The sequence below is a fragment of the Choloepus didactylus genome, chromosome 8 (genome assembly GCF_015220235.1).
Source record: "Choloepus didactylus isolate mChoDid1 chromosome 8, mChoDid1.pri, whole genome shotgun sequence".
Taxonomy (NCBI): Eukaryota; Metazoa; Chordata; class Mammalia; order Pilosa; family Megalonychidae; genus Choloepus; species Choloepus didactylus.
This window is the reverse complement of record NC_051314.1, coordinates 15,995,551-16,006,375: the sequence shown is the minus strand read 5'-3', so window position 1 is coordinate 16,006,375 and position 10,825 is coordinate 15,995,551. Positions and strand designations below refer to the sequence as shown.

Sequence of the window (10,825 nt, the reverse complement as noted above, 5' to 3'; positions counted from 1 at the left end):
GAAAAACTGCACACTTTCCAAGGATTGGTCGGGATCCAAAAAACGCGTCTCCCTCCTCGGTCGCTCCCCCAGCGCCCCGCTTTCCTTTACACCCAAAGCGCTCCGGGCCTCCCTACATCCCAGGGGTCCCCAAGACGGTTTCTGGTTAGAGCCTTTGGAGTAGCTCCTCCATTGTGGACCCCACACCCCCACTACTTCAAGGCCCTTGAGAGGGGGCTGAACCCCCAGACTAGACCTCAGGCGTGGGGGCAGCGAGCTCTGCCCCTTACACCCCAAAACTCCCAGGCTGAGGGAGGCATATAAATGAAATCCCCATTAGGCTATTTGGGAGATGTAGGACCTTTGAGAAAAGGCGACCCCAGAAGCCCTCTCCTCATCCTTCAGGGGGTCTAGGATGCATTGGGGGTTCGGCCTCAGGAAGGAACCTCGATCAGAGATCGGGGGGCGCGCTGGGGGAGAAACGACAGAGGAGGGGGAAGGGACAAAGTTAGAAAGTGCTCTTCCAACTCTTTCACAGAAAAGTTTGCTTGGAACTCCAAGGACGAAGCGCGGCTGGAGGTGCAGGGCGCCCGATGGTGGGGTGACCCCCGAGAGGTGACGGGGCCCCGGGGGAGCGACCCCTCCCCCTTGTCCCGGCTCGGCCCGGCTGGGAGCCGCCCGGCTCGGGGCCGCGTGTGTTAGTTGGGGCCTCTTTCCGGGCGCTCTGCCGGGCTGGGGGGCTCCGCAGCGAACAGGGAGCGGGGTCCCCGGCTAGCTCCAGGGGGGAGCTTCGCTTCGGTGGGGTCACCGCCCCGCGGCTCTCGCACCCCGCAGAGCCAGACCCCCGCAAAGGGGAAATGTGCCGGCGCGCCAGCGGTCCTCGGCGCCGTTTGGGGCGCGTGGCGGGCCCGGGGGGCGGCGGCCGGGCCGGCGGGACACCCGGCGGGGGAGCCCAGGGAGCCGGGCAGCGGCCCCGGGCGGCGGCGGGGCGCGGTAAGGTCCCGGCCGGGGGAAAAGGTCGGATTTGCTCGGCGGAAGAAACACAGATGGCGGCGGCGCGGCGCCATTCCCGGCCGGGAGCAGGCAGCCAGCAGCCCTGTCCTCACCGCGGTCCGCCCGCCGCCGCTAAATACCCGGATGCGCCGCCCGAGCGCCAGACGCGGAGCTGGGAAAAGGGAGGCAGTAGAGGTGGAGGCAGAGCCAAGCGCCGAGACCCACAGACTAGACCGGCGGGGCCGGGCCACGTACACCCGGCCCAGCGAGCCTTCCCGCGACCCGAGCCCGGGAGGAGAGGGGGCGACTCCCCACTCGCATTCCTGAGAGCCGGACTCGGTGTTGGCTTGGTGGTCAGGAGCCGGAGAACCGATCCCAACCAGGCTTTTCTGTGTCTCCGACGAGGGCTGGTTCCTTTGAAGGCGTTTTTTTCAACCACCAGGACCAGGTAGGCCACCATGACTGAGAACTCCACCTCCGCCCCTGCGGCCAAGCCCAAGCGGGCCAAGGCCTCCAAGAAGTCCACAGACCATCCCAAGTATTCAGATATGATCGTGGCTGCCATCCAAGCAGAGAAGAACCGGGCTGGCTCCTCTCGCCAGTCCATCCAGAAGTACATCAAGAGCCACTACAAGGTGGGTGAGAACGCTGACTCGCAGATCAAGTTGTCCATTAAGCGCCTGGTCACCACGGGAGTCCTCAAGCAGACCAAAGGGGTAGGCGCCTCGGGGTCCTTCCGCCTGGCCAAGAGTGACGAGCCCAAGAGGTCGGTGGCCTTCAAGAAGACCAAGAAGGAAGTCAAGAAGGTGGCCACACCAAAGAAAGTAGCCAAGCCGAAGAAGGCTGCTTCCAAAGCTGCAAGTAAGAAGCCCAAAGCCACCCCAGTCAAGAAGGCTAAGAAGAAGCCGGCTGCCACACCCAGGAAAGCCAAAAAACCCAAGACTGTCAAAGCCAAGCCAGTTAAGGCATCCAAGCCCAAAAAGGCCAAGCCAGTGAAGCCCAAAGCCAAGTCTAGTGCCAAGAGATCCGGCAAGAAGAAGTGACAGTGAACTCTTCTCTTGTGGACACTCCTTCCTGTTTCCCATTTTCTGTAGATACTTTTCTCCTTTCTTGATCCTAATCTGCAACCCTTGGCCCCTTGCTGTCATGGCTTTATAAGAGACAGAACTTGGATTCCTCTGGAAGTATGGAACAATTCCTTTTCCTTAACCTATCATGCTAGGACAGCAACAAAAAAATCTCATCCCTGTAATGATGAGAATGTACTTAACATTTTCTCTTACTTTGTTAATCTACTTATGGGTTTAGGGCTTTGGGTGGGCTTGTGTGTCTTGTTTTGTTGGTTGGTTTGCTATGATAGGGGAGCAGAGGAAGGGGCAAGGCAGCTTGTTTTGGCTAGAGGAGAGAGAGTCCAGGGATTGTGAGGTGTGGAGGAGTGTCTTTAAGGCAGGTGCAGAGGGTTCCTTAAGTTGTGCATACCTTGTGACAGGTTCAAAACCTTTGGCAGGAAGAAGCGTGGCAGCAGCTGGATGGCAAAGGAGGGAGGTGGAGAAAACTCTGGCCTGATTTCCACCTCCCAGTGCTGAGCGGAGAGGGGTGGCAGCCTGGTTTGCTTCTCACTTCTGTTTAGTCTGCTCTTGGGGCCTTCTTATTGTCTTAGGGAACAGGGGGAGGTGGTCATAGTGACAGCTGGTGGGAGAAGCTTTGGCTCCTCTCAGCTGGGACCTAGCCATGGGTGGGGGTGGGGGTGGGGGTGGGGGCTCTCTTTGTGGCTCTGTGTCACGTAAGTTTCATGTTAATATGGGAGGGGAAACTTTGGGGGAAGGGTGTGGAGCCAGTCAGCCAAGTGCCTCAGTGTGCTCCTTTGAAACTTGGGTCCTTCAACACAGTTGTTGGATTGTAACCTAGGAGGATTTTTTTCTTTTCTCCAGGTTTGTGCGTGTGCGTGCGCGTGCGTGCGTGCTTCCTCCTGTGCAAAGAGGTGGCTCTTGCTTGCTGTCCTGGAGGGGAGCCCTAAGTAGCCTAGCTATCAGCCATGGTGAAACCTCCTGACCTCTTTTTACTTGAGTCTTTTATAAGTAGTTAGAGATGGGGGGAGGGAGCATTGGGCGGGGATGAGTGAATGGTAAGATATACTGCAGTCGATTTTGAAATTTGCTAAGTAGTTTTACAGAACTAGATCTGTGCATGTATATGTGTGTGTACATGTATATATACATATCTAGGGCTAGTACTTAGGTTTCACACGCGGGAGCTGGGAGAAAAAAATTGTACAGTCGTCTTTCTCTTATTTGTAGTTAAATAGGAAAATCACTCAGTTGGGTGTTCCCCCCACCTTTTTTGTTGTTATTGATAAGTGTTATTTGTGCCGGGAAGAATTTGCTGTCTTTGTAATGTTCAGACTTTAAAATAAAATTGAGAAAGGAAAAAAACCTGATCGCTGGAGTTTCTCACTTTTAAGGCTGGAGAACGCAGAGCAATGTGGCCGGGGGGCGCCCATGGGGGGCATTTGGGGATATTTGGGGGCCTTTTCCCCAGAGAATGGGGGAGGGGTTCTAGGAGCTCGACAGAAACCGGGAAGCCTCAGGTGGGAGCAGAACGTGCCTCAGTCTGCTTAGGGACTTCTGCTTTTGGGGTCCAGAGGCCACCCCTCTTCCTTCGGAGAGGTGGATGTATCTGCCGGGAAGGGGTGGGAGTAGGGCAGGGGTCTGATGGGTTCGGCCCGGCCGGCCGCGGCTTTCTCCGCCCCATCCTCCCCCAGCTCGGACCTTTCCAGTCTCAATTTACAAATCAATCCACTTTTCGTCCTCTGCCCCTTTAACCGACTCCCTCTAGCTTCGATTGGCTGCCGGGGCCCGGCCTCTGTCACGTGACCAGCCCGGGGGGGCGGGGCCGAGCAGACCAACCCGGGGGGCCGGCGCGCTGGGGCAAGGTGGACGAGATGTGGGGTGGCCGCGTCTTGCGCGCGGTGCTCCCCGTGGTGCCCCCCGTGGTGCCCCGCGGCCGCCGCGCGCAGTCAGCGCTGGCCCAGCTGCGCGGCATCCTGGAGGAGGAGCTGGAAGGGATCCGCGGGGCCGGCACCTGGAAGAGCGAGCGGGTCATCACGTCCCGGCAGGGGCCGCACATCTGCGTAGATGGCGACTCCAGAGGTAACTTCCCCTACCGCGAGTCGTCGGACGTGGCCGGGCATTCCAGGAGCTTTCCGGGGCTTGCGCTTGATTGCAGATTCTGGAGACAGTGGAGGGGGTACAGCACCCTCGCAGGAGGCCACTGGTCCCCTTCAGGCAGACTTTATGGCTCCCCAGTGTTTAATCTGGTTAAACCCGTTTTGAGGGAGGTTGGTGTTTTGTCCTCGTGCACCTTTTGGGCCCAGAGGGCGGGGCGGGGCTGAGACGCAGCCCCATGAGAGATGAAAGGGAGATCCCAGCCGACTCCCACCATGGCTTTTAGGAAGAGTGGTGGCAAGGCGGCAGCAAGAAAACCCACCAACCACTGCTTGTTCAATGCGCTCTGCTCCTTGCTGCACGTTGACTCTTGCAAACCTCCAAAGTATGAATGATTAATCCTGTTTTACAAATGAAGACGCTGAAGCTTGGATGCTGAGTGGCTTGCCCAAAAGCCCCCAGCTAGTTCCGGGGCTTTGGTCTAAGTCTTTTGGGAAGAAGCTGGAAGGTCAGCTAACTGGCCAGGAGGTCAAACTTCTGGCCAAAGCTACAGTGAACAAGGGGCTCGAGGGCTGCTGCAGAAATACAGAGTGGCATTAGACCTTCCTCATTTCTGTGTGACCAGTGGTCACTGCCTGTCTTGCCTGTGCCAGGCCCCAGGTGGGTGCTGATTATAAGCAGACCCCCAAACTTGCCTTCTGCCCAGGAAACAGGTGTGGATTCCTTCCTTCCATCTGTAAAATGGAGGTCCTGCAAAATCCCTGCCTGCTCCAGCATTCCCAGGGGAAGCTTGGAGCAGGTTGAAAGATGGGAAATTAGGAGACCCAGGTTCCAGTCCTGTTAGAAGCTCCGCCTCCTCAGGATGTGTCCTCCTCGGGCCAGCTGTGTTCACTTTGGGCTTTATAATTCAGGGTCTCAGAGGCATGCTCTTTTGTGGGTACAGTCTATGGCAAGTAGCAAAGCTCACTGTTGCTGTTTGAGAACTGACCCAGCATCTCTTCTTCCCCACAAGGAAACCAAGGCCCATGCCTGAGAGGCAGGAGAAGCTAGTGAGGACAGACTGGCTTCTTCCCTAGGTGGGATGTGACTCAAAGTCAGGGTGGAAACTCATCCTTTAAGGTGCAGCACTGAGAGAGAATTCTTTCCTGACCCTCTCCTGATACTTTTGGATTTGGGACCTCCTGGGGGTCCCCAGCTCTCCAACCTGGCCTCTGCCCCAGAACAGATCATACTTGGTGGTTGTTGCCTCCTAAAGGGGGAATCCAGGGCCTTTCCTCTCTGTCCCCAGGCCTGGCACTGATGTCTTTCCAGGAGCTTCCTCACCCTCAGCTGCAGTGTCCTTCTGCTCTTCCCCACCTCAGGAATCCTTAACTTCTGTGCCAACAACTACCTGGGCCTGAGCAGCCACCCCGAGGTGATCCAGGCGGGTCTGCAGGCCCTGGAGGAGTTTGGAGCCGGCCTCAGCTCTGTCCGCTTCATCTGCGGGACCCAGGTATGGGGCGTGGGGTGGGGGGGTAGGATGGAAGGTAGACAGATTGTCTCCGAGTTGGGAGCTGACCCCAGCTGTCTGCTTCCCACGGTCGGCAGGGCTGGTGTAGCCAGCTCCGCTCATTCCGGCACTCTGGGCCTGCTCTTAACCCTGTGCTCTCCAGGAGAAAAGCTGGGTTCAGGCCTCCATTCCTGAGAGGCTATGGGCAAGAAACTACCTCTCTGAGCACCCGTTTCCCTACTTTCAGAACAGGGATCACCATGCCTGTCTCCTTGCATGAGAGTATGGGTGGAAGGCAAGGATTGAGATTGGACTCAGTTTCCAGCTCTGCCATTTGCTAGTTCTGTTACCATAATAACTGTAAACGTACTTAGAACAGTGGGAAGCACATGGTATCAACTTTTATTTTATTTTGTAAATGTTATTTGACATGAGACTTATGTAGTGTTTACTATGTTTTGGGTTTAAGCACATGGTGAGTGTTAGTTCATTAATCCCCATAACTATCCTATGTGACAGGTGCTGTTCTTATCCCAGAGTCTGTGTTCTTTACTGCTTGTGATTTTCATCCCCCATCCTCTCAAAAAGGGGAGGTGAAATGAATCCCAGAGGTAGAACTCCTCACTCCCAGCCATAGCACTTTTCAACCAAATCCTCACCCAGACTGAATAACTTTGAAATCTAAGAAATAGAGGCCTGGACGAACACAGGGTTACTTATTTAGTCCTCTTCTTTGCTATTAAACAACCCAAAAAAGGCACTCAGTTTGGTATCAGGAAGACACGTCTTCCTTAACCATCAGTACTAGGAATCCTACCTTAGACTTCCATTATAAAACCAGGACTCTCACCTGGAAGGGAAACTTGGCAGGTCCCTAATTCCTCATGGGAATCATCTGCCAGATTTCTTTTGGCCCTAGGAAAACCTTGGGGTACAGAAAGAAGGGAGCACCCGAGGCCACTGACCAGCCGTTCTTCTAAGCTTCTGTCCCCCAAGACTTGTCCCACATGGGTCCATAGCATTAACACCTGTCTTACTTGCTTTCTTCAGAGCATCCACAAGAATCTGGAAACAAAGATAGCCCGCTTTCACCAGCGAGAGGATGCCATTCTCTACCCCAGCTGTTTTGATGCCAACGCTGGCCTCTTCGAGGTATGTGGAGGCTGGGTGCGGGAGCTGGTGGGGCCTGCTAGGCTGTGGAAGGATTGGAGGTGGGCGGAAGGGGAACCTGGCAGGATACCAGTGCCATGCCTCAAGGTTCCCAAGCCCATTTGGACCAGGGAGGAGGAAGGCTGAAGTGGGAGGGGCCTGGCACTCACCAAAGATGCTCTCACCTGCTGTCAGTAAGGCAGGGCCCCAGAGCCCCAAGCAGGGGCAGAGGGCACCTTGTCTTTCAGCCCAGAGGAATACCCTGGCTGGCAGTGAAATTTTGACTCAGGGAGAGTCATGGGAAAGGGAGAACCCCAAGGAGTTTGGGTAATGGCTCTGCTCAAGCTACCTTTCTTCAGGCCTTGCTGACCCCAGAAGATGCAGTCCTTTCGGACGAGCTGAACCACGCCTCCATCATCGACGGCATCCGCCTGTGCAAGGCCCACAAGTACCGCTACCGCCACCTGGACATGGCTGATCTGGAGACCAAGCTGCAGGAGGCCCAGGTGGGGCGAGGCCCAGGGGCTTGGGGGCAAGTACTGGGCATATCCTCAGCATCCCCCAGTAAATGAAGTAAGGCTGACTCCTCACTCCTAGTCAAGCATCCCGGATGTTTGAAACAACCGAGATTTGAATTCAAATCCCTCTGATGACCCCAAAGTTTTGTTTATTCATTGCATCATGCTGCCTTGAGTTTTAGCAAGCACCCAAGGGGTGCCAGGCCTAAAGGGAGGGGTGGGTATATGGTTAGAAACTGGCCCCACCCCACCCTGTCCTCTGGTGGCTTCTCGATGCACAAGGCTAAGTGTGGCAGCAGACTGCCCTGAAAGAGGCAGGTAAGGCTCAGAGAGGCACAGATGAGTGACAGGATGTTCCAGCCCCAAGAAGCACAAAGGGTGGGTGGTTTTGTCAACTCCTTCCTGTGTCTCCCCTGCAGAAGCATCGGCTGCGCCTGGTGGCCACTGATGGAGCCTTCTCCATGGATGGTGACATCGCGCCCCTGCAAGAGCTCTGCCACCTTGCCTCTCAATACGGAGCCCTGGTCTTTGTGGACGAGTGCCATGCCACTGGCTTCCTGGGGCCCACAGGACGGTGGGAGCACACAGTGCCTGGGGTTGAACTTGTGAGGGTGGGTGGGAAACCAGGAAGCTGTCTCCCCAACCCATGATCCCTGGGCTCGGGGGCTGCCAGTGGCAGCAGCAATAGCTTCCCTTGCAGGGGCACCGATGAGCTGCTGGGCGTCACAGACCAGGTCACCATCATCAACTCCACGCTTGGGAAGGCACTGGGTGGAGCATCAGGTGCCTGTGGGGCCATGTCCACATGCTGGGTCTTGGAGGGGGGTCTCTGGGAAGGCAGGGAGAGGAGAGCTTGGGCTGCAGAGAAGAGGGCAGCATGGACTGTACTCTCAGGAGGGGTTTGGGGTAGGGTCTGGCTCCTGGCACCCTGACCACACACCTTACCCCTACCTCGTCCTTCATTTTCAGGGGGCTACACGACAGGGCCAGGGCCCCTGGTATCCCTGCTACGGCAGCGTGCCCGGCCCTACCTCTTCTCCAACAGCCTGCCACCTGCTGTCGTTGGCTGCGCCTCCAAAGCCCTGGACCTGCTCATGGAGAGCAATGCCATCATCCAGTCTATGGCCGCCAAGACCCAGCGGTGCAGTCCCGGGCAGGGGTGGGGCAGGCTGGGATGGGCGAGATTATGTGGGCTTGCACCTGTGAGCCTGCCTGTACCCATAGCAGCTCCAGGCCTACAGGTTCAGCCTCTGCCCACCCCACTTTGCTCAGTAAGGCTGCACTGAGAACTCTGAGGCAGAGGCTGCACGCTTGCCCACCTCCCTCTTTCTTCTCTCCACCTCTGTTTCCTTCTGTCTCCTGCTGCATTTCTCTATGAATGATTCTCCCTCTTGTTCAGTCCTCCTTTTTCATCTCTTTGATCTGTTTTTTTCCCTCTGCCTGGCTCATCATCTGCCTCTTGGGTCTGCATTTCTGTGTTTGTCAGTCTGTCCTGCAGACTTAGGCACAGATCTTGAGCCCTGTGCCCATCAAGAGGAGGTGTGAATGCCCCCCAGGCCCCCAGCTTCTGTGACACGCGGCTTGTGTCTGCAGGTTCCGCAGTAAGATGGAGGCTGCCGGCTTCACCGTCTCAGGAGCCAATCACCCCATCTGTCCTGTGATGCTGGGTGATGCGCGACTGGCCTCTTGCATGGCAGATGACATGCTAAAGAGAGGTAAGGGAGACAGTAACCAGGTGGGACCACCTCTGTGGGGCTCTAGGACAGGAGGGTCCATGGGTCCTAAGAGGAAAGAGGGAACACCCCATTACCACCACCACCCTACTATGCCACTTAGAAAACCTGTCTCTAAGCGCAAGAACTCCAGGCCGTGAGTCTCCCATGTCCAGGAGACCTTGCTCCCTGTGGACCTCAGGGATGTGGGAACTGGAAGTCATGCCCCCCAAAGCCTGTCTGGCTCTAGCGAGCCCCAAGATGATTCTCTCTACCTTCCCAGGCATCTTCGTCATCGGGTTCAGTTACCCTGTGGTCCCCAAGGGCAAGGCCCGGATCCGGGTACAGATCTCAGCAGTGCACAGTGAGGAGGACATCGACCGCTGCGTGGAGGCTTTCGTGGAGGTGGGGCGGCTACACGGGGCACTGCCCTGAGCCCTGAATGGGGACAAGCAGACCCAAGCTCCCCTCCCTAAACAGCATGCAAGGGGGCGTTTGATCAGCCCAGGCCAGAGGCTCCGAGCCCTGAACCAAAGGCCGGGCTGGGGTGAAGCCTGGGATCATGGTCAGGAGAGGGTGAAACAAGAGTGAAAGTTATCTGGGAAGTTCTGGTCTCCTTTTTTCTCTGAGCAAGCCCAGGACTCTGGCCAGTTGAAGATTCAACTGGGACTGGGGCTCTTGAGGGTAGGCTCCTGAGGACTGTAGTCATCTCAGAGCTGACCCTCTCCCCCTGGGACCTGGGCAGCTGGGAGACAGGCGAGGGCCTGTGCTTGGCTCTGGTGGATTCTGTGCTGCTGTGGAGGGCAGTGGAGCACCCGCCCTACAGGTCCTTTCCCAAGCCGCCACCCCCTACCTGCAGGCCCCAGACTCCGGCCTTGGTGAACACCTTGTCCTCTGCTCCCGTCCAAAGGATTTTCCACAGCTGCTCAGATAAAAAGGGGGCTGGGTGCCCAAACCCATGTATGGGAGGATTCAAGCCCCCAAAGAACAGGGACCCAGAATGTGGGTCACCACTGGAGAGACTCCTGAAGGTCTGGAACCCTGGGTTTAACCCGCTTTGTCCCTGACTATCACTTTGGGCAGACCCCATCTCTGCGTGCCTCAGTTTCCCCCCCTTGCCAGGAGGCAGGATTCATCATGATCTGGGCACTTCCATCCCCAGGCTGCTGGCCTGACAATCAGCCACCAGGGGGAGCAGCGAGCCCAGGCTCTCCAGCCGTTTTTGGTTTTTTTTTTCTGTTTTTTTTTGAAGCCGGCTCACTCCACCCACCCCGTCTTGAGGCCTTGAGCAGCCACTTTTGGGGCGGCGCCGAAGGCCAGGAGGGACAATTTGTTGCCAAGGCGCCGTCCAGCCTCGTGCCTCTCACCAGCTCACTGCACCCTCGCCCGAGGTGCCAGTGCCCTTCCCACAGTGGCTGCCCTTGGTCCTTCTGCAGGCGCCGCGGGAAGCGGGACTCTCCATTTCCCTCCCCACTTGGCCTCGTGGGCATCCGGTGGGTGGGGGTGGGTTCTGAGTCACCCCAGCTCCAGCCGCAGCATGCTGTGGCCTTGGGAGGCCCGTCATTTGCTGGGATGGGGCAGAGAGGATGAAGAGGCCCTCCTTAACAACAGGAAACCAGGCCCACCGGCACCCCGCACTCCCATCCCACCCCTTGGCCGGAAGTCTTGGGATGAGTGGTCTGGGCGCGCTCCACCCAAATCCTACAAGATCTTAAAGCTGGAATTCCGGGAATCCTACTCTGGGATCGAGGGAGATTGAGGCTGGGGTCCAGGAGCCCAGTGGGATGCTGTAGCCACATCAGCGGCATGAACGCTTGCAGA

General features: G+C 57.1%; 2 protein-coding genes across 2 annotated transcripts; both read left to right on the top strand.

The window, feature by feature from the left end:
* The first annotated feature begins 1,145 nt into the window (after positions 1–1,145).
* LOC119541966 (histone H1.0) lies at positions 1,146–2,708 on the top strand. Its single transcript, XM_037846392.1, has one exon. The coding sequence runs from the start codon at positions 1,431–1,433 to the stop codon at positions 2,013–2,015; it is 585 nt and encodes a 194-aa protein (XP_037702320.1). The 5' UTR covers positions 1,146–1,430; the 3' UTR covers positions 2,016–2,708.
* A 1,151-nt stretch (positions 2,709–3,859) lies between these two features.
* Positions 3,860–9,601, top strand: GCAT (glycine C-acetyltransferase). The gene is made up of 9 exons (XM_037846415.1): positions 3,860–4,121; positions 5,498–5,628; positions 6,676–6,777; positions 7,134–7,280; positions 7,712–7,866; positions 7,993–8,075; positions 8,262–8,433; positions 8,886–9,007; positions 9,288–9,601. The coding sequence occupies exons 1-9, from the start codon at positions 3,914–3,916 to the stop codon at positions 9,437–9,439; spliced, it is 1,272 nt and encodes a 423-aa protein (XP_037702343.1). The 5' UTR covers positions 3,860–3,913; the 3' UTR covers positions 9,440–9,601.
* Positions 9,602–10,825: the final 1,224 nt, after the last annotated feature.